Below are 25,749 nucleotides of genomic sequence, written 5' to 3'. Positions count from 1 at the left end.
CCTTAGGGAGTCTACTTTCCAAAATGGTGTCACTTGTGGGGGGTTTCAATGTTTAGACACATTAGTGGCTCTCCAAAAGCAACATGGCGTCCCATCTCAATTCCAGCCGATTTAGCATTGAAAAGTCAAATGGCGCTCCTTCCCTTCCGAGCTCTGCCATGCGCCCAAACAGTGGTTTACCCCCACATATGGGGTATCGGGGTACTCCGGACAAATTGTACAACTTTTGGGGTCCATTTTCTCCTGTTACCCTTTGTAAAATAAAACAAATTGGAGCTGAAGTAAATTTTTTGTGAAAAAAATTTAAATGTTCATTTTTATTTAACCCCTTCACCCCCAAGGGTGGTTTGCACGTTAATGACTGGGCCAATTTTTACAATTCTGACCACTGTCCCTTTATGAGGTTATAACTCTGGAACGCTTCAACGGATCTTGGCGATTCAGACAGTGTTTTCTCGTGACATATTGTACTTCATGATAGTGGTAAAATTTCTTCGCTAAATCTTGCGTTTATTTGTGAAAAAAACGAATAATTGGCGAAAATTTTGAAATTTCACAATTTTCCAACTTTGAATTTTTATGCCCTTAAATCACAGACATATGTCACGCAAAATACTTAATAATTAACATTTCCCACATGTCTACTTTACATCAGCACAATTTTGGAACCAACATTTTTTTTTGTGACGGAGTTATAAGGGTTAAAAGTTGACCAGCAATTTCTCATTTTTACAACACCATTTTTTTTTAGGGACCACATCTCATTTGAAGTCATTTTGACGGGTCTATATGATAGAAAATACCCAAGTGTGACACCATTCTAAAAACTGCACCCCTCAAGGTACTCAAAACCACTTTCAAAAAGTTTATTAACCCTTCAGGTGTTTCACAGGAATTTTTGGAATGTTTAAATAAAAATGAACATTTAACTTTTTTTCCACACAAAATTTATTTCAGCTCCAATTTGTTTTATTTTACCAAGGGTAACAGGAGAAACTAGACCCCAAAATTTGTTGTACAATTTGTCCTGAGTACGCTGATACCCCATATGTGGATGTAAACCATTGTTTGGGCGCAGGGCAGAGCTCGGAAGGGAAGGAGCGCCATTTGACTTTTCAATGCAAAATTGACTGGAATTGAGATGGGACGCCATGTTGCGTTTGGAGAGCCCCTGATGTGCCTAAACATTGAAAACCTGTACAAGTGACACCATTTTGGAAAGTAGACCCCTTAAGGAACTTATCTAGATGTGTGTTGAGCACTTTGACCCAACAAGTGCTTCACAGAAGTTTATAATGCAGAGCCGTAAAAATAAAAAAATCATATTTTTTCACAAAAATGATCTTTTCGCCCCCATTTTTTTATTTCCCCAAGGGTAAGAGAAGAAACTAGACCACAAAAGTTGTTGTGCAATTTGTCCTGAGTACGACGATACCCCATATGTAGGGGTAAACCACTGTTTGGGCGCATAGCAGAGCTCGGAAGGGAAGGAGCGCTATTTTACTTTTCAATGCAAAATTGACTGGAATTAAGATGGGATACCATGTTGCGTTTGGAGAGCCCCTGATGTGCCTAAACATTAAAAACCCCCACAAGTGACACCATTTTGGAAAGTAGACCCCCTAAGGAACTTATCTAGATGTGTTGTGAGAACTTTGAACCCCCAAGTGTTTCACTACAGTTTATAACGCAGAGCCGTGAAAATAAAACTATTTTTTTCCACAAAAATGATTTTTAGCCCCCAGTTTTGTATTTTCACAAGGGTATCAGGATAAATGGGACCCCAAAAGTTGTTGTCCAATTTGTCCTGAGTACGCTGATACCCCATATGTGGGGGGGAACCACTGTTTGGGCGCATGACAGAGCTCGGAAGGGAAGGAGCGCCATTTGGAATGCAGACTTAAATGGATTGGTCTGCAGGCGTCACGTTGCATTTGCAGAGCCCCTGATGTACCCAAACAGTACAAACCCCCCACAAGTGACCCCATATCGGAAACTAGACCCCCCAAGGAACTTATCTAGATGTGTTGTGAGAACTTTGAACCCCCAAGTGTTTCACTACAGTTTACAACGCAGAGCCGTGAAAATAAAAAAATCTTTTTTTTTCCCACAAAACTTATTTTTTGGCCCCCAGTTTTGTATTTTCCCAAGGGTAGCAGGAGAACTTGGACCCCAAAAGATGATGTCCAATTTGTCCTGAGTACGCTGATACCCCATATGTTGGGGTAAACCCCTGTTTGGGCACACGGGAGAGCTCTGAAGGGAAGGAGCACTGTTTTCCTTTTTCAACGCAGAATTGGCTGGAATTCAGATCGGATGCCATGTCCCGTTTGGAGAGCCCCTGATGTGCCTAAACAGTGGAAACCCCCCAATTATAACTGAAACCCTAATCCAAACACACCCCTTACCCTAATCCCAACAGTAACCCTAACCACTCCTCTAACCCAGACACACCCAACCCTATTCCCAACCGTAAATGTAATCCAAACCCTAACCCTATCTTTAGCCCCAACCCTATCTTTAGCCCCAACCCTAACTGTAGCCCCAACCCTAGCCCCAACCCTAGCCCTAACCCTAGCCCTAACCCGAGCAATAAACCTAGCCCTATCACTAGCCGTAACACTAGCCCTAGCCCTAACCCTAGCCCTAACCCTAGCCCTAACCCTAGCCCTAACCCTAGCCCTAACCCTAGCCCTAACCCTAGCCCTAACCCTAGCCCTAACCCTAGCCCCAACCCTAGCCCCAACCCTAGCCCCAACCCTAGCCCCAACCCTAGCCCCAACCCTAGCCCCAACCCTAGCCCCAACCCTAGCCCCAACCCTAGCCCCAACCCTAGCCCCAACCCTAGCCCCAACCCTAGCCCCAACCCTAGCCCCAACCCTAGCCCCAACCCTAGCCCCAACCCTAGCCCCAACCCTAGCCCCAACCCTAGCCCTAACCCTAGCCCTAACCCTAACCCTAGCTCTAACCCTAGCCCTAACTCTAGTCCTAACTCTAGCCCTAACCCTAATCCTAATGGGAAAATTGAAATAAATACATTTTTTAATTTTTTAATTTTTCCCTAACTAAGGGGGTGATGAAGGGGGGTTTGATTTACTTTTATAGAGGGTTTTTTAGCGGATTTTTATGATAGGCAGCCGTCACACACTGAAAGACGCTTTTCATTGCAAAAAATATTTTTTGCGTTACCACATTTTGAGAGCTGTAATTTTTCCATATTTGAGTCCACAGAGTCATGTAAGATCTTGTTTTTTGTGGGACGAGTTGACGTTTTTATTGGTCACATTTTCGGACACGTGACATTTTTTGATCGCTTTTTATTCCGATTTTTGTGAGGCAGAGTGATCAAAAACCAGCTATTCATGAATTTCTTTTGGGGGAGGCGTTTATACCGTTCCGCGTTTGGTAAAATTGATAAAGCAGTTTTATTCGTCGGGTCAGTACGATTACAGCGATCTCATTTATATCATTTTTTTATGTTTTGGCGCTTTTATACGATAAAAACTATTTTATAGAAAAAATAATTATTTTGGTATCGCTTTATTCTCAGGACTATAACTTTTTTATTTTTTTGCTGATGATGCTGTATGGCGGCTCGTTTTTTGCGGGACAAGATGACGTTTTCAGCGGTACCATGGTTATTTATATCAGTCTTTTTGATCGCGTGTTATTCCACTTTTTGTTCGGCGGTATGATAATAAAGCGTTGTTTTTTGCCTCTTTTTTTTTTTTTTTTTTTCTTACGGTGTTTACTGAAGGGGTTAACTAGTGGGGCAGTTTTATAGGTTGGGTCGTTACGGACGCGGCGATACTAAATATGTGTACTTTTATTGTTTTTTTTATTTTATTTAGCAAAAGAAATGTATTTATGGGAATAATATTTATTTATTTTTTTATTTATTTAGGATATTTTTTTTATTTATTTTTTTACACATGTGGGTATTTTTTTTTTAACTTTTTTACTTTGTCCCAGGGGGGGGACATCACAGATCATTGATCTGGCAGTGTGCACAGCACTCTGCCAGATCTGCGATCTGCTGTGCAGGGCTGCAGGCTTACCAAGTGTCTGCTCTGAGCAGGCACTCAGTAAGCCACCTCCCTCCCTGCAGGACCCGGATGCCGCGGCCATCTTGGATCCGGGACCTGCGGCGAGGAGGGAGGTAGGAGACCCTCGGAGCAACGCGATCACATCGCGTTGCTCCGGGGGTCTCAGGGAAGCCCGCAGGGAGCCCCCTCCCTGCGCGATGCTTCCCTATACCGCCGGTACACCGCGATCATGTTTGATCGCGGTGTGCCAGGGGTTAATGTGCCGGGGGCGGTCCGTGACCGCTCCTGGCACATAGTGCCGGATGTCAGCTGCGATATGCAGCTGACACCCGGCCGCGCTCCCCCCGTGAGCGCAGCCGATCGCGTATGACGTACTATCCCGTCGGTGGTCATACGGGCCCACCCCACCTCGACGGGATAGTACGTCAGATGTCAGGAAGGGGTTAAACATTCCAAAAATTCCTGTGAAAATTCCTGTGAAACACCTGAAGGGTTAAAGAACTTCTTGAATGTGGTTTCGAGCACCTTGAGGGGTGCAGTTTTTAGAATGGTGTCACACTTGGTTATTTTCTGTCATATAGACCCCTCAAAATGACTTCAAATGTGATGTGGTCCCTAAAAAAAAAAATGGTATTGTAAAAATGGGAAATTGCTGGTCAAATTTTAACCCTTATAGCTCCCTAACAAAAAAATACCGGATTACTTACCGGTGATGCTCTTTTATAGAGCCCACGACAGCACCCACTAGAGAGGGGATCCGCCCCTAGGAACAGGAAACCTACAGAGAGATAAAAGGGGCGGCCCCCCCTTGCTCTTCAGTTGTATTACAGAGGATAGGAGGAACCACTGCCAGGTTTTAGTTATTAGGCTCAGGAATATGTACATATTTACCAGCTTATACAATATTGTTCTATTATTTACACCTCACCACAACGGCACCATGTGCTACTATAAAAAAAAAGGGGGGGGAATGTGAATGGGTGCTGTCGTGGGCTCTATAAAAGAGCATTACCGGTAAGTAATCCGGTATTTTCTATTCGCCACGACAACACCCACTAGAGAGATTTACAGAGACTATAGATTGGGTGGGTGGGTTTACGGAGTCAAGGACCGATATCCCAAAAGTTAGATCAGAGGCGGAAGATAGGTCTAATCTATAGTGCTTATAGAAGGTATTAGGCGAAGACCAGGTTGCGGCCTTACATATAAGGTCTATTGGCACGTTCGCCTTCTCTGCCCAGGAAGTCGACAAGGCTCTTGTAGAGTGTGCTCCTACATGCAGTGGTGGATCTCTTCCTTTAGCTTTATATGTCAAGAGTATGGCATCTCTGATCCAGCGTGATAACGTATTCTTTGTGACTCTGGATCCCTTGTTTTTACCCTGGAAAGACACAAAGAGAGCCCTACTCTTCCTCCAGTCCCTAGTCCTCTCTAGATAAGTCAAAACAGTCCTTTTAACATCTAGGGTATGAAGTCTCACTTCTTCTGGAGTTGAGTGGTCTCTATAAAAAGTAGGTAGAAAGATCTCCTGGGATCTATGAAAACTAGTGGCTACTTTAGGAAGATAAGACAGGTCAGTTTTCAAAATTATTCTGTCAGATGTCACAGATAGAAATGGAGGATCTATTGATAAGGCCTGGAGTTCGCTCACTCTCCTAGCAGATACTAATGCTACCTATAATACCGTCTTTAACCCCTTAAGCCCCGAGGGTGGTTTGCACGTTAATGACCGGGCCAATTTTTACAATTCTGACCACTGTCTCTTTATGAGGTTATAACTCTGGAACGCTTCAACGGATTTTGGCGATTCTGACACTGTTTTCTCGTGAGATATTCTACTTCATGTTGTTGGTAAAATTTATTCGATATAACTTGCGTTTATTTGTGAAAAAAATGGAAATTTGGCGAAAATTTTGAAAATTTCACAATTTTCCAACTTTGAATTTTTATGCCCTTAAATCACAGACATATGTCACGCAAAATACTTAATAATTAACATTTCCCACATGTCTACTTTACATCAGCACAATTTTGGAACCAAATTTTTTTTTGTTAGGGGGTTAAAAGTTGACCAGAAATTTCTCATTTTTACAACACTTTTTTTTTTTTTTTTTTTTTTTAGGGACCTTATCTCATTTGAAGTCATTTTGAGGGGTCTATATGAAAGAAAATACCCAAGTGTGACACCATTCTAAAAACTGCACCCCTCAAGGTGCTCAAAACCACTTTCAAGAAGTTTATTAACCCTTCAGGTGTTTCACAGGAATTTTTGGAATGTTTAAAAAAAAATGAACATTTAACTTTTTTTCACACAAAATGTATTTCAGCTCCAATTTGTTTTATTTTACCAAGGGTAACAGGAGAAAATGGACCACAAAATTTGTTGTACAATTTGTCCTGAGTACGCTGATACCCCATATGTGGGGGTAAACCACTGTTTGGGCGCATGGCAGAGCTCGGAAGGAAAGGAGCGCCATTTGACTTTTCAATGCAAAATTGACTGGAATTGAGATGGGACGCCATGTTGCATTTGGAGAGCCCCTGATGTGCCTAAACATTGAAACCCCCCACAAGTGACACCTGGAATTGAGATGGGACGCCCGCTCCAACCCTAACCCTAGCCATAACCCTAGCCCTAACCCTAACCCTAGCCCTAATAGTAAAATGGAAATAAATACATTTTTTTATTTTTATTATTTTTCTCTATCTAAGGGGGTGATGAAGGGGGTTTGATTTACTTTTATAGCGTTTTTTATATCGGATTTTTATGATTGTCAGCTGTCACACACTAAAAGACGCTTTTTATAGCAAAAAAGTTTTTGCGTCTCCACATTTTGAGACCTATAATTTTTCCGTATTTTGGTCCACAGACTCATGTGAGGTCTTGTGATATAAGAAAATACACCAGCGCTACCTGACTGAAATCACTGAGCTGCAGGAACCAAGACAGAAGGAGCTGGTACTGTCAAAGGGGAATGCAAACAAATAAAAAGAAATGGATCCGCGCTGCAGTGATATTAAAATGACCAAGGACGTGGATGAGTGTATATAGAAATGCCTAAGAGATATTACGCTGTATAAATGCACCGTGTGTCAGCGGGAGGTCCCCTACCACAGCCCATAAACCACCATAAGCCAACCTAGATTGATATAAAATTTTATATCAATCTAGGTTGGCTTATGGTGGTTTATGGGCTGTGGTAGGGGACCTCCCGCTGACACACGGTGCATTTATACAGCGTAATATCTCTTAGGCATTTCTATATACACTCATCCACGTCCTTGGTCATTTTAATATCACTGCAGCGCGGATCCATTTCTTTTTATTCATGTGAGGTCTTGTTTTTTGCGGGACGAGTTGACGTTTTTATTGGTAACATTTTCGGACATGTGACAGTTTTTGATCGCTTTTTATTCCGATTTTTGTGAGGCAGAATGACCAAAAACCAGCTATTCATGAATTTCTTTTGGGGGAGGCGTTTATACCGTTCCACGTTTGGTAAAATTGATAAAGCAGTTTTATTCATCGGGTCAGTACGATTACAGCGATATCTCATTTATATCATTTTTTTATGTTTTGGCGCTTTTATACGATAAAAGCTATTTTATAGAAAAAATAATTATTTTGGCATCGCTTTATTCTGAGGACTATAACTTTTATCTTTTTGGTTATGATGCTTTATGGTGGCTCGTTTTTTGCGGGACAAGATGACGTTTTCAGCGGTACCATGGTTATATATATCCGTCTTTTTGATCGCGTGTTATTCCACTTTTTGTTCGGCGGTATGATAATAAAGCGTTTTTTTTGGCTCGTTTTTTTTTTTTTTTTCTTACGGTGTTCACTGAAGGGGTTAACTAGTGGGACAGTTTTATAGGTTGGGTCGTTACGGACGCGGCGATACTAAATATGTGTACTTTTATTATTATTTTTTTTAGATAAAGAAATGTATTTAATGGGAATATTTTTTTTCTTCTTCTTTATTTAGGAATTTTTTTTTTTATTTTTATTTTTATTTTTTTTTACACATGTGAAAATTTTTTGTTTTAACTTTTTTACTTTGTCCCAGGGGGGGACATCACAGATCGCCGATCTGATAGTTTGCATAGCACGCTATCAGATCGGCGATCATGCTTTCATCGGAGCAGGCTGCTCTGCAGCCTGCTCCGACTCGGAAGTACTCCCTGCAGGACCCGGATGCAGCCCCGCGGCCATTTTGGATCCGGGGCCTGCATGGAGAAGACGCTCGGTACAAGGTGAGTACATCGCCTTGTACCGATCGTCTCAGGGAAGCACGCAGGGAGCCCCCTCAATGCGCGATACTTCCCTGTACCGCCGGTACACCGCGATCATGTTTGATCGCGGTGTGCCGGGGGTTAATGTGTCGGGGCCGGTCCGTGACCGCTCCTGGCACATAGTGCCGGATGTCAGCTGCGATAGGCAGCTGACACCCGGCCGCGATCGGCCGCGCTCCCCCCGTGAGCGCGGCCAATCGGCTATGACGTACTATCCCGTCGGTGGGAATTAAGGCCCACCCCGACGGGATAGTACGTCATATGGGATTAAGGGGTTAATGAAACATTTTTCAATGAGGCTGTATGAAGAGGCTCAAAGGGGCTCTGTGTTAGTGCATCTAGGACTAGAGTTTGATCCCACTGAGGGACCTGCGGTATACTGATTGGTTTTGACCGCTCACATGCCGATACAAAACGGGATATCCACCTATTGCCTGCAACATCATAATTAAAGAGAGCTCCTAGAGCTGAAATTTTAACCTTTAGAGTGCTTACAGAGAGTCCTAACTCCCGACCTTTCTGTAGAAACTCTAGTATTGAGAATAGGAACCTCAGAAGAGAGTTGTGCGGTATGGAATTCCAGAAATTTTTTCCAGATTCTAACAAATTCAGGTAGTAGAAGGTTTTCTACTCTGCATGACGGTATCTATTAACCCTCTAGAAAATCCTCTAAGATTTAGTAACTGCCTCTCAAATTCCAGACAGTCAAGTTCATGCCCTTTACCTGAGGATGGAGGAATGGTCCCTGAGATAGCAGGTCCTTGGTCTGAGGTAAAATCCAAGGGTCTGTAATTGACATTGCCCTGAGCCATGAAAACCATGGCCTCTTGGGCCAGAATGGGGCTATCAACAGAACTCTTGCCCCTTCCTCCCTTATTTTCCTTATAACTATGGGCAATAGATTCCATGGGGGAAAAGCATAAGCCAGGCTGAATGTCCTGGATTGTCCTGTCTGCATAGAGAGGCAAAAGCTTTGACCTGACAGTTGGATCTTGTTGAAAACAAGTCTATTTGAGGTACACCCCATCGGCCTGTTATTAACCTGAAAATCCTCCTGTTGAGCATCCATTCGCCTTGATGAAGGGTGTGACGGCTGAGGAAATCGGCACGAAAATTGTCTATGCCTCTGATGTGTACCGCTGACAAGGATAACAGATGACTTTCGGCTAATTTCATGGTGTCTGATCGATGTAACCTCCATGAGAGTGTCCGACCGTGTACCTCCTTGATGGTTTAGATAGGCTACCGCAGTGGTGTTGTCGGAGAGTACCCTTGTGTGAGAGCCTCGCAGCTGAGGAAGAAAGTGGAGTAGGGAATAATATATAGCTCTTAATTCTTTAACAATAGAGGAATTATTAGATTCTGATCTGGACCAAAGACCCTGAACCACCTGATCCTGAAAATGTGCCCCCCAGCCTTCAAGACTAGCATCTGTGGTCACTGTTTGAAGGAGTTATCACCCATAGAACGCCTCTCGAAAGATTTTCCCAATCCAACCACCATTTAAGGGAGTGTACCACCTCTAAAGTTAACACAACTGTCTGATTCAAATGTCCACTTTTATCAATGTCCTCCTCTAACACAAATTTCTGAAGTTGTCTCGTATGAAATTGTGCCCACTGAACCTCAGGAATTCATGAAGTCAGTGAACCTAGCAAGGACATGGCACTTCTTAATGACATACTGCGTTTTTTGATCGCCAAGTCCACTTTATCAATTATGGAGGCCTTCTTATCCTCCGGAAGCCAACATATCTGGTCGACTGAATCTAGAAGGAGCCCAAGGAATTTGACATGTTACAGGTTGGAGTCTGGATTTTTCCCAATTGACAATCCAGCCAAGTGTTTGCAAAGAAAACACCACTTCATCCAACCTTTGCTCACACTGCACGGGGGTCTTACCTACAATCAGCAGGTCATCTAGATACGGAATGACCAGTGTGTCTTTTAACTGTAGAAAGGACATTACTTCTAATAATTTTGTAAAAACCCTCGAAGCCATAGATAAGCCAAAGGGCATTGCTCTGTATTGTAGATGACGAACATGACCATCTATAAAAACTGCTACCCGAAGAAACTGCTGGTGTATGGGAAGATGATAATAAGCATCCTTAAGATCCAATACTACCATGTAACAGTTTGGAAATACATTTTTTATAGCTGAACAGATGGATTCCATTTTAAATGTTTTGGGTTTTAAGAAGGTGTTCAGTTTTCTCAAATTAATTATAGTTCTGAAGGACCCATCAGGCTTAGTAATCAGAAACAAGGGAGAGTAAAATCCTCTCCCTATTTGAGATGACGGGACGTCTATTAAGACCTGTTTGGTTAAGAGGGATTTAATCTCAATTTCAAGTGCTTCTTGCTGTGGCCTGGATTTTAAGGTAGTTAGAAGAAAAGAACCTGGAGGTGTTCGGATAAAGTCTAAAGGTACCTTCACACGAAACGACATCGCTAGCGATCCGTGACGTTGCAGCGTCCTGGCTAGCGATATCGTTTCGTTTGACACGCAGCAGCGATCAGGATCCTGCTGTGATGTCGCTGAATAAAGTCCAGAACTTTATTTGGTCGTCCGATCGCTGTGTATCGTTGTGTTTGAAAGCAAAAGCAACGATACCAGCGATGTTTTACACTGGTAACCAGGGTAAACATCGGGTTACCAAGCGCAGGGCCGCGCTTAGTAACCCGATGTTTACCCTGGTTACCAGCGTAAAAGTAAAAAAAACAAACAGTACATGCTCACCTGCGCGTCCCCCAGCGTCTGCTTCCTGACACTTACTGAGCGCCGGCCCTAAAGTGAAAGTGAAAGCACAGCGGTGACGTCACCGCTGTGCTGTTAGGGCCGGAGCTCAGTCAGTGTCAGGAAGCAGACGCTGGGGGAAGCGCAGGTGAGTATGTACTGTTTGTTTTTTTTACTTTTACGCTGGTAACCAGGGTAAACATCGGGTTACTAAGCGCGGCCCTGCGCTTAGCAACCCGATGTTTACCCTGGTTACCCGGGGACCTCGGCATCGTTGGTTGCTGGAGAGCGGTCTGTGTGACAGCTCTCCAGCGATCAAACAGCGACGCTGCAGCGATCGGCATCGTTGTCGCTATCGCTGCAGCGTCGCTTCGTGTGAAGGTACCTTAAGGATAGGCCTGAAGATATCAAATTTATGGCCCATGGATTAACAGTTATCTCCTTCCATTGTTTAATACATTTTAGCAATCTACCTCCCACCGGTAGAATAGGATTAACGGAATTTATCCGCTGGTTTGAAGGGGCGTTTATTGAACAAATTTCCCTTTTGCCTGAACTCCTTGTTACTCCAGCGGTCCTTAAAGACTCTTTTCTTGCCAAATGGTGGCTTCCTGAATGCCCTTCTGTAAGAAGGAATAAAGGGATTAGGGAACCCCTTCTCCCTCTCACCCGCCTTAGTGAGTATATCATCCAGAACAGCGAGCGAGTCTATTGAGGCATTGGATATAAAGGCCGCAGCACCCTTAATCTAAGGAATAGAGGCACACAATTTTTCCCTGGATACGCCACTCTTGATGTTTTGATCCAGCTGCTCCAGCCAAACCAGCATAGACCTGCTAGTGCACGTGGCTGAGATTGCCGGTTTAAATGCAGTGACACAAGCTTCCCATGATTTTTTAAGAAGTGCATCCGATTTCCTGTCCAGAGGATCAGACAGAGAACTCGCATCCTCTACAGGTAAAGAGGAACGGCGAGAGGTGGATGCTACAGCTGCATCAACTTTAGGCACTTTAGCCCAGGTGGCCAAATCCTCATCGTCAAAGAGGTAACGCAGCTTACAAAATACTGGCACAAACCCCTTTTGTCCTTTACTCCATTCCTTTTTGACAAGGTCTGTAACCCCTTCACGACATGCGCCGTACTATTACTGTGCATGTCGTGTCTCCCCCTTTGATGTGGGCTCCGGCGCTGAGCCCACATCAAAGTCGCGACATGTCAGCTGTTTTGTACAGCTGACATGTGCGCGCAATAGCGGCGGGTAAAATCGCGATTCACCCGCCGCTATTAACCTGTTAAATGCATTTAACTACCGCTTCCGGCCGCGCGGCCGGAAATGAGCGCATCGCCGACCCCCGTCACATGATCGGGGGTCGGCGATGCATCAGGATGGTAACCATAGAGGTCTTGAGACCTCTATAGTTACTAATACCGGCCTGCTGTGAGCGCCCCCCTGTGGTCGGCGCTCATAGCACACCTGCAATTCAGCTACATAGCAGCAATCTGATGATCGCTGCTATGTAGCTGAGCCGATCGAGTGGTGCCAGCTTCTAGCCTCCCATGGAGGCTATTGAAGCATGGCAAAATAAAAAATTAAAAAATGTTTTTAAAAATATGAAAATATAAAAAATATGAAAGTTTAAATCACCCCCCTTTCGCCCCATCCAAAATAAAAACAAAAAAAAAAAAAAAAAAATCAAATCTACACATATTTGGTACCGCCGCGTTCAGAATCGCCCGATCAATAAAAAAAAAAAAAAAGCATTAACCTGATCGCTAAACAGCGTAGCAAGAAAAAAATTCGAAACGCCAGAATTACTTTTTTTGGTCGCCGCAACATTGCATTAAAATGCAATAACGGGCGATCAAAAGAACGTATCTGCACAAATGTGGTATCACTAAAAACGTCAGCTCGGCACGCAAAAAACAAGCCCCAACCCCAGATCACTAAAAATGGAGATGCTACGGGTATCAGAAAATGGCGCATTTTTATTTTTTATTTTTTTTTTAACAAAGTTTTGAATTTTTTTTCCACCACTTAGATAAAAAATAACCTAGACATGTTTGGTGTCTCTGCTAAAACTGACCTGATATTATGATTCTCCAGGTCATTACGAGTTCATTTAGTGAACCTAGCAAAAAAGTCAAACAAAAAAACAAGTGTGGGATTGCACTTTTTTTGCAATTTCACCACACTTGGAATTTTTTTCCCATTTTCTAGTACAAGACATGGTAAAACCAATGATGACTTTCAAAAGTACAACTCGTCCCGCAAAAAACAAGCCCTCACATGACCATATTGACGGAAAAATAAAAAAAAAATATGGCTCTGGGAAGGAGGGGAGCGAAAAACGAAAACAAAAACGAAAAAGGGCAGCGGCATGAAGGGGTTAATGGCCTGATTTACCGGAAATACATGACCCTTTCGCTGAGAGAGACCTGCAAACATAACCTCCTGTGGCGTCTGAGGTTCCATTGACTCTGATAACCCCATCGTACTCCTTACTGACTTAACCAAATTATTCACACCATCAGTAGGAAAACAGACATAGTCCTCTTCTTCTGAGGAACAAGAAATCTGAGAGATGTCTGAATCAACCTCCCCACTTTCTGCCGACGTGTCAGCTCTAGGTGAGGATGCTCTCCTACTTTTCCTCTCCATATTCACAGATGGACCACCACCTAAGGACTGAAACTCTTCACGAATCATTAGACGTATCTCATTCATCTTGACAGACCCCTCCTGCTGCAAGGTGTTATTTATACAACTCTGACAGTTTTTTTCTTTTCAAATTATTTTTATTGAGGTTTTTACTGGGTAGGATAGACAAGGAAGGGGAGGAGGGGAAGGGGAGGGATATGAGATCAGGAAAAGAAAGACCCCTATGGAAATAGGGGAAAAAAAGGCAGGTTTACATACATATAGGGACCATATGTTTACGATAAAGCCTGAAATAGCTTTCTTAAATGTATACGTTAGCTTATGATGTAGATTAGAGTAATATTGAAAAAGCTTAGACAGTGTGCTCAATTTAAAATACAAAATGGTGTTATGTAGAACTCAGTTAGAGATGAAAACCTGCCCGGCCCGGGGTCACCAGTGTGACCCATAAACCATTGGTGGGGCAATGTCCTGGTTCAAAATCAGTAAGACAAGCAAGTGGACAGTATAATTTTTCAAGTAGGGTATGCGTTCGGTGTGGTCAGAGGGATGGCGTCAGGTGGAGTTGTATTAAACGATAATCGCATTCTTTTTAGGAGGGTTATTCCTTCCTCCGGACTTGAAAGGACACATTCCTTTGAGGCGAGATTCACTCGTAAGTTGGAAGACTTTGTCCACTGGTAGCGGATTCCGGCGTGGGTGAGTTCCAGAGTGGTTTGGAAAAAAGATTTGCATCTTTGTAAGGTTATTTTTGACAAGTCCTTAAAAAAAGATAGGTTACTGTATGGAGCTGGGAGAGCTTTTGAGTATCTTGTCAACCTAAGAAGGTCATTTTTAACCCCTGTGGGGAAGAAGGACACAATGACGTCACAGGCAACATGTGAAGGGAGAGATGGAGGCCTTTGAATTCTGAAGACTTTCTCAATTAAATTTTCCCCTTCTCTTTTGGGTAACAGGTGGGAGATCATTTTAGAAATATACTTTTTTAGCTGTGTAGGTTGAATTGATTCAGGTATTCCTCTTATTTTAATGTTGTCTTTTCTTCTGAAGTCCTCATAATTGGCCAGATATTCTCTGAAAAAGGTGATTTTTTTTGGATCCCCTCCAGAGAGTCCAAGAATATGTGCGGATTGCCAGACTGGGTAGGAAGCGAAGTACGATAATTTTGGACCAGAGGTTCCACCCTCCCTTGGTCCTGAAGTAGTAGTGACCGATGTCCCTATTAGGGCAAAATTTAGAGTCACCAACAATAAAATGAGCTAAATCTTTAAAGAGCTTTTTAATAAATGATTCAGACGCTCTTTCCGTGTTTGGTTGTTGGGAAACGGATATATTGGTTCATAGCTAATATGATTGTTGCCCTTCTTCATAATATTTGTTGATGTTAAAAGAGCTCTGCGAATATCTATCATGAAGCTTTCAGATGGGTAGTCGTCGGAAGCTGGAATGTTATCTATTAAAGTAATCGGAAAATAGATCTTGGGTCTCTCATCCTGGTTCTTTTGACTTTGTTTTGTGGGCACATGGGTCTCAAACTTCATAGGGCTCCCATGAAGGGAATTCTGGGTAGAGGTTACGTTAAAATCTGTGAAATTATGAAAGTCACTGCTATCGCTATCAGAGTTGTCTGTCGTTTTGATAGATTCTTCTGAGAGGGTATTTTCGGACCCCTCTGATAAGTCAGAGGAGTTATCCGAGTCATAGTTTATAACCTCCTGTTCCTTTTGGACTCCTGAGATGTTGTTGTCTTTATTGGAGACAGGAGAAGTGAGATGAGGGGTTAATTCTGTCAAAAATTCTCTGAGGCCTCTTTTAAATAGCAGGTTGAATTCTTCAAACATCATACTTTGTTGTGACTTCAAATGTGTGAGCAAATCGCCCTCTGGAGTGTCAGGGGACTGGTCGCAATCGCTCCAGGGTTCTGGCGATGACCCTTCAGCAAATGAGTCTTTGCTTATTTGTCTGTTAGGGATTTCATGGGTCATCCCTGTGAGTTTTGGGGTACTGTAAGGTGAAACCAGGGAGGCACATTTCCGGGTTTGAGGCTTTTCGTAGGGCTCAGCAGGAGGCCCTGTATCTGCAATTGGCTGCATCTCTTTATAATTATAGTTGTCGTCTCCGGAGATTTCGTCATATTGTCTATTGTCTGGTGTGTCCCCGTAGGTCTTGTCCCCCTGTATGTTCCCTGTGAATTTCAGGCTCCTATTAGGGGATTTAGGGGTGGCACACCTCTTTTGAAGTGTATGGGGCTGCTGCATATCGTCACGGTGTTGAAGCAGCATCGTGTGCGAGCTGGATGGCAGCACAGCCTTCTTTTTTGTACCTCATCTGTGTGGGTATACAGTGGGTTTTTAGTTTATTAATGTGCTGGGTCTTTGCCTGTGTGGGTGTCCTGCTCCGGTCTCCACAGCCTCTCCGGCGTGCAGGAGCGTCCCCATCCCCCTGCACAGTGGCATGATCAGCAGCCGCCGCCATGTTACCCTTCCCCCTGCAATCTCCTGCCTCCGGGTAGGTTCCACAGCTGGCTCCCGCATTCTTACCGGCGTGCAGCTCCCCGAGCCGGTCCCGCTGTAGCAGCACGTCGCCTGGCTCCGACGCCCCCCTGCAATCTCCTGCCTCCGGGTAGGTTCCACAGCTGGCTCCCGCATTCTTACCGGCGTACAGCTCCCCGAGCCGGTCCCGCTGTAGCAGCACGTCGCCTGGCTCCGACGCCCCCCTGCAATCTCCTGCCTCTGGGTAGGTACCACAGCTGGCTCCCGCATTCTTACCGGCGTGCAGCTCCCCGGGCCGGTCCCGCCGTAGCAGCACGTCGCCTGGCTCCGACGCCCCCCCTGCAATCTCCTGCCTCCGGGTAGGTTCCACAGCTGGCTCCCGCATTCTTACCGGCGTGCAGCTCCCCGGGCCGGTCCCGCCGTAGCAGCACGTCACCTGGCTCCGACGCCCCCCTGCAATCTCCTGCCTCCGGGTAGGTTCCACAGCTGGCTCCCGCATTCTTACCGGCGTGCAGCTCCCTGGGCCGGTCCCGCCGTAGCAGCACGTCGCCTGGCTCCGACGCTGCTGTGTCTTGTGGCTGTGACTCCGCAGCCGCTCGCAACCTCGGCACAAACTCCGGAGCGCTGTGCCTCAGCTGCGACAGCGCAGGCACCATCTTGCTTTCCGGTCTGCTCCCGACGTGCTGAGTCGTCGCTTTCTCCCAGTCTCTGTCCTTAGCGCTGCGGGGCTGATCTGAAGCTGCGGCAGCGGTGGGTGCCCTGCCGATCAGGGACTTTTTGTGCGACGGTGCTTCCTGCTTCTTCAGCTTGTGTTGGGTGCGGAGAGGGCCAGGCTTTGTCTCTGCATACCTGGTCTGAGTCCTTCCATGGGTCACAAGGCCTCCGTTCCTCTTTGCCCCTCTCTGGCTCCAAACCGGGACGTTCTTAGTAGGAACTGGTCCCCTCTTAGCTTGGCTGGCTCCTGGCATGTTATAAATGCTCCAGGAGTCCAAAAGGCCACTTTAAGTAAGCTTTTGTAAGCTTTTTCAGGGAAATTAACAGGAGCTTCTGAGGAACACGTCCGCTCCTCTCTCCTTTCTCGGGTTGTTTGCTCGGCCTGGGGTGTGGAATGGGACGACTTTTTCCCTGATTTGTCAGTGGAGTCACTCACTTTCGAGTGTCCACTACTCTTTCTCCTGGTATCACCACCGGGTAACATTAGCTCCTCCATATGGCGCTCAGTAACTTCCTCTTGGGATGACATGATAGCGCACACTATCCTCTGCTGAGATGCAATTTATAGTGCAGGACCTGCACAATACACACCCCTTCCTGTGTCTTTTTTTTTTTTTTTTTTTACCTGTGTCTCCTGAACCAGGCCTCCAGTACAGCACCAGGGTGGATGGAACCTCTCAGAGGAATCCAATATGGCGGTTCCCCCGGAAATGGTACTCCGACCTCGCAACCCCAGAATTTCAAGCCACCACTTCCGGGACGCCTGTCCCAGCAGGGAGACCGTTGATAGCCTCCAGGCATCGTAGCAGCCTCAGCAGATGAGGGGGGAGCCAGCAGGATCTTTCCCCCGACTCTGTCTACCCGCTCTGGAGCCCCTGCCACTCAGCAGAGTCGTACAGGTGGCAGTCCAGGTGGGTTTTCCTCTTCTTAGATACTCCATAGGGTCTTCTCTGTGGGTTCCCATCTAGGAACAGGAAACCAACTGAGGAGCGAGGTGGGGCCGCCCCTTTTATCTCTGTGTACGTTTCCTGTTCCTAGGGGCGGATCCCCTCTCTCTAGTGGGTGCTGTTGTGGCAAATAGAAAATTTTGTTTTCAAAATTGTGCTGATGTAAAGTAGACATGTGGGAAATGTTACTTATTAACCCCTTCATGACCCAGCCTATTTTGGCCTTAATGACCTTGCCGTTTTTTGCAATTCTGACCAGTGTCCCTTTATGAGGTAATAACTCAGGAACGCTTCAACGGATCCTAGCGATTCTGAGACTGTTTTTTCGTGACATATTGGGCTTCATGTTAGTGGTAAATTTAGGTCGATAATTTCTGAGTTTATTTGTGAAAAAAAACGGAAATTTGGCGAAAATTTTGAAAATTTCGCAATTTTCACATTTTGAATTTTTATTCTGTTAAACCAGAGAGTTATGTGACACAAAATAGTTAATAAATAACATTTCCCACATGTCTACTTTACATCAGCACAATTTTGGAAACAAATTTTTTTTTTGCTAGGAAGTTATAAGGGTTAAAATTTGACCAGTGATTTCTCATTTTTACAACAAAATTTACAAAACCATTTTTTTTAGGGATCACCTCACATTTGAAGTCATTTTGAGGGTTCTATATGGCTGAAAATACCCAAAAGTGACACCATTCTAAAAACTGCACCCCTCAAAGTGCTCAAAACCACATTCAAGAAGTTTATTAACCCTTCAGGTGTTTCACAGCAGCAGAAGCAACATGGAAGTAAAAAATGAACATTTAACTTTTTAGTCACAAAAATGATCTTTTAGCAACAATTTGTTTATTTTCCCAAGGGTAAAAGGAGAAACTGGACCACGGACGTTGTTGTCCAATTTGTCCTGAGTACGCTGATACCTCATATGTGGGGGTAAACCACTGAAACTAGACCCCCCAAGGAACTTATCTAGAGGCATAGTGAGCACTTTAAACCCTCAGGTGCTTCACAAATTGATCCGCAAATATGAAAAAGTACTTTTTTTTCACACAAAATTTCTTTTAGCCTCAATTCTTTCATTTTCACATGGGCAACAGGATAAAAATAGATCCTAAAATTTGTTGGGCAATTTCTCCTGAGTACGCCGATGCCTCATATGTGGGGGTAAACCACTGTTTGGGTACACGGCAAGGCTTGGAAGGGAAGGAGCGCCATTTGACTTTTTGAATGGAAAATTAGCTCCAATCGTTAGCGGACACCATGTCGCGTTTGGAGAGCCCCTGTGTGCCTAAACATTGGAGCTCCCCCACAAATGACCCCATTTTGGAAACCAGACCTCCCAAGGAACTAATCTAGATGTGTGGTGAGCACTTTGAACCCCCAAGTGCTTCACAGAAGTTTATACCGCAGAGCCGTGAAAATAAAAAATCATTTTTGTTTCCTTAAAAATGATGTTTTAGCAAGCAATTTTTTATTTTCACAAGGGTAACAGGAGAAATTGGATTCCAATAGTTGTTGCCCAGTTTGTCCTGAGTACACTGATACCCCATATGTGGGGGTAAACCACTGTTTGGGCACAAGTCGGGGCTCGGAAGAGAGGTAGTGACGTTTTGAAATGCAGGCTTTGATGGAGTGGTCTTCGTGCGTCACATTCCATTTCCAGAGCCCCTGATGTGCCTAAACAGTAGAAACCCCAACAAGTGACCCCATTTTGGAAACTAGACCCCCCAAGGAACTTATCTAGATGTATAGTGAGCACTTTGAACCCCCAAGTGCTTAACAGAAGTTTATAACGCAGAGCCGTGAAAATAAAACATCATTTTTCATTCCTCTAAAATTATGTTTTAGCAAGCAATGTTTTATTTTCGCAAGGGTAACAGGAGAAATTGGACCCAGATAATTGTTGCCCAGATTGTCCCAAGTATGCTGGTACCCCATATGTGGGGGTAAACCACTGTTTGGGCACACATTTGACTTTTTGAACGCAAGATTGGCTGGAATCAATGGTGGCGCCACGTTGCGTTTGGAGACCCCTGATGTGCCTAAACAGTGGAAACCCCTCAATTCTAACTTCAACACTAACCCCAACACACCCCTAACCCTAATCCCAACCCTAACCCCAACACACCCCTAACCCTAATCCCAACTCTAGCCATAACCTGTTGTGAATTAGACTTTTTTGGCTCCCTCTTGTGGTCACTTGTGATATGACTCTGGGATTGTCTTTCTCAGTTTGGCACCCACCTGGGTCGTTAGTCCAGGGGTGTTGCTATATAAGCTTCCTGGATTCTCAGTCCAGTGCCTGGCATCGTTGTAATCAGATCCTTTCTGTTTGCTCCTGTCTGCTTGTCCTGGTTCTCGCAAAATTAAGCTAAGTCGTGCTTCCTTGTTTTTTGGTTATTTGTATGGCTCTTATTTTTTGTCCAGCTTGTACTAAATGTGATTCCTGATTTTGCTGGAAGCTCTACGGGGCTGGTATTCTCCCCCCGGGCCGTTAGACGGTTCGGGGGTTCTTGAATATCCAGCGTGGAAATTTTGATAGGGTTTTTGCTGACCGTATAAGTCATCTTACTATATTCTGCTATTAGTCAGTGGGCCTCTCTTTGCTAAATATCTAGTTCATTCTTACGTTTGTCTTTTCTCCTTACCTCACCATTATTATTTGTGGGGGGCTTGTATCCAACTTTTGGGGTCTTTTCTCTGGAGGCAAGAAAGGTCTATCTTTTCCCTTCTAGGGTTAGTTAGTTCTCCGGCTGGCGCGAGACGTCTAGAACCAACGTAGGCACGTTCCCCGGCTGCTGCTATTTGTGGTGCTAGGATTAGATATACGGTTAGCCCAGTTACCACTGCCCTATGAGCTGTTTTTTTATGTTTGCAGACTTGGTATATACTTTTGAGACCCTCTGCCATTGGGGTCATAACAATAACCCTAATCACAACCCAACCCCAACACACCCCTAACCACAACCCTAACCCTAATCCCAACCACAACTTTAACCCCAACACACCCCTAACCATAACCCCAACCACAAGCCTATTCTTAATCCTATTTCCAACCCTAGCCCTAATTCCAACCCTAACCCTAAGGCTATGTGCCCACGTTGCGGATTCGTGTGAGATTTTTCTGCACCATTTTTTAAAAATCCGCAGGTAAAAGGCACTGCGTTTTACCTGCGGATTTACCGCGGATTTCCAGTGTTTTTTTATGCGGATTTCACCTGTGGATTCCTATTGAGGAACAGCTGTAAAACGCTGCGAAATCCGCACAAAGAATTGACATACTGCGGAAAATACAGCGCAGCATTTCCGCGCGGTATTTTCCGCACCATGGGCACAGCGGATTTGGTTTTCCATAGGTTTACATGGTACTGTAAACCTGATGGAACACTGCTATGAATCTGCAGCGGCCAATCCGCTGCGGATCCGCAGCCAAATCCGCACAGTGTGCACATAGCCTAGTTAGTTCTAACCCTAACCCTACCCCTACCCCTAACCCTAGTTCTAACTCTAACCCTAGTTCTAACCCTAGTGGGAAAAAAAAATATTTTCTTTATTTTATTATTGTCCCTACCTATGGGGGTGATAAAGGGGGGGGGGGGTCATTTACTATTTTTTTATTTTGATCACTGTGATAAGTTTACCACAGTGATCAAAATGTACATGGAACGCATCTGCCGGCCGGCAGATTCGGCGGGCGCACTGAGCATGCGCCCGCCATTTTGGAAGATGGCGGCGCCCAGGAAGAAGACGGACCGACTTCAGGAGGCTCGGTAAGTATGAGGGGGTGGTGGGGGGGTGGATCGGAGCATAGGGGGGTGGATCGGAGGAAGGGGGGAGCGGACAGGAGCACGGGGGAGCATCGGACAGAACGGAGGACTGGGGAGGAGATCAGGGGCGGTGGGGGGGGGGGGCAGAACATGATTTCCAGCCATGGCAGATGCTATTGCAGCATCGGCCATGGCTGGATTGCAATATTTCACCATTTTCATAGGTGAAATATTGCAAATTGCTCTGATTGGCTGTTGCACTTTCAACAGCCAATCAGAGCGATCGTAGCCACGTGGGGGCAAAGCCACCCCCCCCCCGGGCTGAAGTGCAACTCCCCCTCTCCCTGCAGATCGGGTGAAATAGGAGTTAACCCTTTCACCCGATCTGCAGGGACGCGATCATTCTGTGACACAGCATATGCGTCACAGGTCGGATTGGCACCGACTTTCATGACGCATACGCTGTGTCACAGGTCGGGAAGGGGTTAAAGTATTTTGTGTGACATATCTCTGTAATTTAAGGGCATACAAATTCAAAGTTGGAAAATTGCTAAATTTTTACAATTTTCGCAAAATTTCCTTTTTTTTTTTCACAAATAAACGCAGGTAATATCAAAGAAATTTTACAACTATCAGGAAGTACAATATGTCTCGAGAAAACAATGTCAGAATCACCGGGATCCGTTGAAGCGTTCCAGAGTTATAACCTCATAAAGGGACAGTGGTCAGAATTGTACAAATTGGCCCGGTCATTAACATGCAAACCACCCTGGGGGGTAAAGGGTTTAAATAGCCCCAAATTTGCGATTTTCACAATGATAACAGGAGAAAACAGACAGACACCTAATTTGTTGTGTTATTTCTACTGAACGCGATAGTACTCTATATGTGGTCAAAAACTGCTTTTTGGGCACATGGCAGGGTTCAGAGGGGAAAGAACACTATTTGATATTTGAAGCGTAAATTTGTCTGGAATAGATTGTGAATGACATGTCACACATTTTCAGAACCCCTGACATGCCCAAACAGCAAAACACCCAAACACCCCCCCCCCCCCCCATCCAAAAAAAAGGACAGTGGTCAGAATTGTAAAAATTGGCCCGATCATTAACGTGCAAACCACCCTCGGGGCTTAAGGGGTTAAAAACGGACTAGCTGAATCCTTCTAAGCTCTATGTACGAACAGGAGGTCAATTTTCTCTGCACAAGTCATGAGTCACTGAAAAAGTCTATGGCAGGGGGAGGAGGAGCTGCTGGGTCAGAAGGTGAAGAGGGGATGAGAAAAAGCAAGGACAAGAGACCATGTTTCTACATAGAGCAGAGAAAAATAAAAAGTAATCATTGTTACAAGCTGCCAGCGATAACATCACTAGTGGCATGAGAACGTTGTAACCAATCCATACAGTCATCATGGCTCTCAAGATATACATAGAACCCATGTCAAAATGCCATGGGCCAGAACCAAAATCTACAGGAACAGAAAAATGACAACTTGCACAGAGTGCGGCGTCGGTATCCACTATACCCCCAATGAACACCAGAGCAGATCCTGCAAAGCTAATCCAGACTGATTGTCACGGAATTTTAACAAGCCAACATTTCCTCTCTCTGGAGGCAGACACCGTCTCCCCCTCTCCAGCTGCTGGACACAAGGAAAAGAGCCGGTAACAGATCCCTGGGGGAGAAGAGGGGCAACAGCTGAGCTGACCACTCCTATAAGACCACCAGAAATGTTAGGTTTCATCAGTCCAACCTTAAGAAAACTTTTCTGCATCATTTTCACGTGTCAGTCACTTGTGGATTTCCTCTTGGTGAAGAAAGGTTTACTAGTATGAGCGCTCAAAGTAAGCACTGGCATATGGGACAATTTCTCCGCATTACATGAATGGAGACACTTTGTAAACATTGGGAAGCGAAGATGTCAGGAGCTCATCTACATACACCATCGGGAAGCGAAGATGTCAGGAGCTCATCTACATACACCATCGGGAAGCGAAGATGTCAGGAGCTCATCTATATACACCAGCGGGAAGCAGGGATGTCAGGAGCTCATCTATATACACCAGCGGGAAGCAGGGATGTCAGGAGCTCATCTATATACACCAGCGGGAAGCAGGGATGTCAGGAGCTCATCTATATACACCAGCGGGAAGCGAAGATGTCAGGAGCTCATCTATATACACCAGCGGGAAGCAGAGATGTCAGGAGCTCATCTATATACACCAGCAGGAAGCAGAGATGTCAGGAGCTCATCTATATACACCGGCGGGAGGCAGGGATGTCAGGAGCTCATCTATATATACCAGCAGGAAGCAGAGATGTCAGGAGCTCATCTATATACACCGGCGGGAGGCAGGGATGTCAGGAGCTCATCTATATACACCAGCAGGAAGCAGAGATGTCAGGAGCTCATCTATATACACCAGCAGGAAGCAGAGATGTCAGGAGCTCATCTATATACACCGGCGGGAGGCAGGGATGTCAGGAGCTCATCTATATACACCAACGGGAGGCAGGGATGTCAGGAGCTCATCTATATACACCAACGGGAGGCAGGGATGTCAGGAGCTTATCTATATACACCAACGGGAGGCAGGGATGTCAGGAGCTCATCTATATACACCAACGGGAGGCAGGGATGTCAGGAGCTCATCTATATACACCAACGGGAGGCAGGGATGTCAGGAGCTCATCTATATACACGGTAACCGGAGACCATCTGCTGGTAGCTCAGAAAGCACCCAGGGCAATACGATCTGGACACAAATGAATAACACCCAATGCCACCACATATACGGTAACTGGCACAGTGATTGATAGACAGTTTACCCCACAGGATGTCATGCACAACACCAGTCACATTATCTAGCGGTATGGATGACTGAAACAGGAAAGTGATTGGACCCTAGATCTGCTATACAGAGAAACAAGCACTTATACAGGCCCCCAACTCATGGCGGTGTCTCAGGTAATACTGCACACTGCAGCCAATCAGGTTACAGATCGTCTTCGGACCACTAATGCCGATTGGCTGACAGGTGCGCAGGTCACCATTTCCCTGACATAGCCCATGCACAAAGTCCCTACAATCAGATCATCAATTGTGCATTAGGTATTGGGGGGCAGCCCTCTGCCACCCCACATCCAGCTTTATAGGGCTGGGCAGCAAGAGACGACCCCAGTCACAGCCGCCATGCCAGTGTGAGGGGAGATAGGACAATGCACACTGGGGTCACATTCCTCCACACTGCAGTCTGGGATCCCACACATGGAGGCGGGTCAGAGGGCTGCCGCATGGGATGAGCCCCATATCTGCCAGGACCAGCTGCCACCATGCCTGATGATGTGCCCTGTGTCCTCTTGTCACTACTCACCCGGACCAGGTTGCTGACTGCAGACTGCACCGCGGCCACAGGTGCGGTCAGCTCCGGGATGGCCTTCCCGTCCACCTCCCCTTCTTCGTGCATGATGACCAGGTGGGAGATCTGCTGGGCCACAGGCTCCAGGATACTTTCTATGGTTTTGGTGTGGAAGACCGGCATGGCTGCAGCTGTGAGAGCCCTCAGTCAGTAAGGAAGCCGGCAGTGCTGCCTACGGTCCGCTGAAGCCGCTGTCACGCCTCGGGCACACTGCCCTCACCCGCAGTGACGCCTGCACTTCCGGCACTAGGACTGTTGTCGGCGCCCTTGTAAGGAGAGCTCTTCTCCCCCGATCCGGGAACCTTCACTCTCCGGACACTTCCAGGCAGCTCTCCCAACTCCACTCCTGCCTGCCCGGTGACATCACCGCACCCCGCCCTCCCACGTACCGCCCGGCTCCGCCCCCGCCTTCTTACAGGAAATTGATAGGTTGCTGCAGTAATCCATCACTTTGAGCACCGCGTCTCCTGAAGCTCTGGCCGGTGACGTCACTACTCTGTCTCCTTGTATGGAAAAGCCTGCGCTCAGAGAGGGATTCCTGGGGCTATGACGTCATCGCGGAGGGAGAAGAATGTAGAGTGGAGAAGGCGGAGTGATGACCCGATGAGCAGTGTGCCAGATGTGCTGGGCTCAGGGCATATGCTGGGGCGAGCATGGCCCTGTACAG

General features: G+C 45.6%; 1 protein-coding gene across 2 annotated transcripts in view; it reads right to left on the bottom strand.

Annotated features, from left to right (window-relative positions):
• Nucleotides 1–25,462, bottom strand: part of VCL (vinculin) — a 244,333-nt gene extending 218,871 nt beyond the window's left edge. For both annotated transcript variants that reach the window (XM_077250781.1, XM_077250783.1), the window contains exon 1: nucleotides 25,038–25,462. In XM_077250781.1, coding sequence (XP_077106896.1) covers nucleotides 25,038–25,205 — 168 coding nt within the window. In that variant the 5' untranslated portion in view covers nucleotides 25,206–25,462. The remainder of the gene's footprint in view (nucleotides 1–25,037) is intronic.
• Between the last annotated feature and the right edge of the window lie 287 nt (nucleotides 25,463–25,749).

The sequence above is a fragment of the Ranitomeya variabilis genome, chromosome 4, assembly GCF_051348905.1.
Source record: "Ranitomeya variabilis isolate aRanVar5 chromosome 4, aRanVar5.hap1, whole genome shotgun sequence".
Lineage (NCBI taxonomy): Eukaryota > Metazoa > Chordata > Amphibia > Anura > Dendrobatidae > Ranitomeya > Ranitomeya variabilis.
This window is presented reverse-complemented; position numbering and strand designations above follow the sequence as displayed.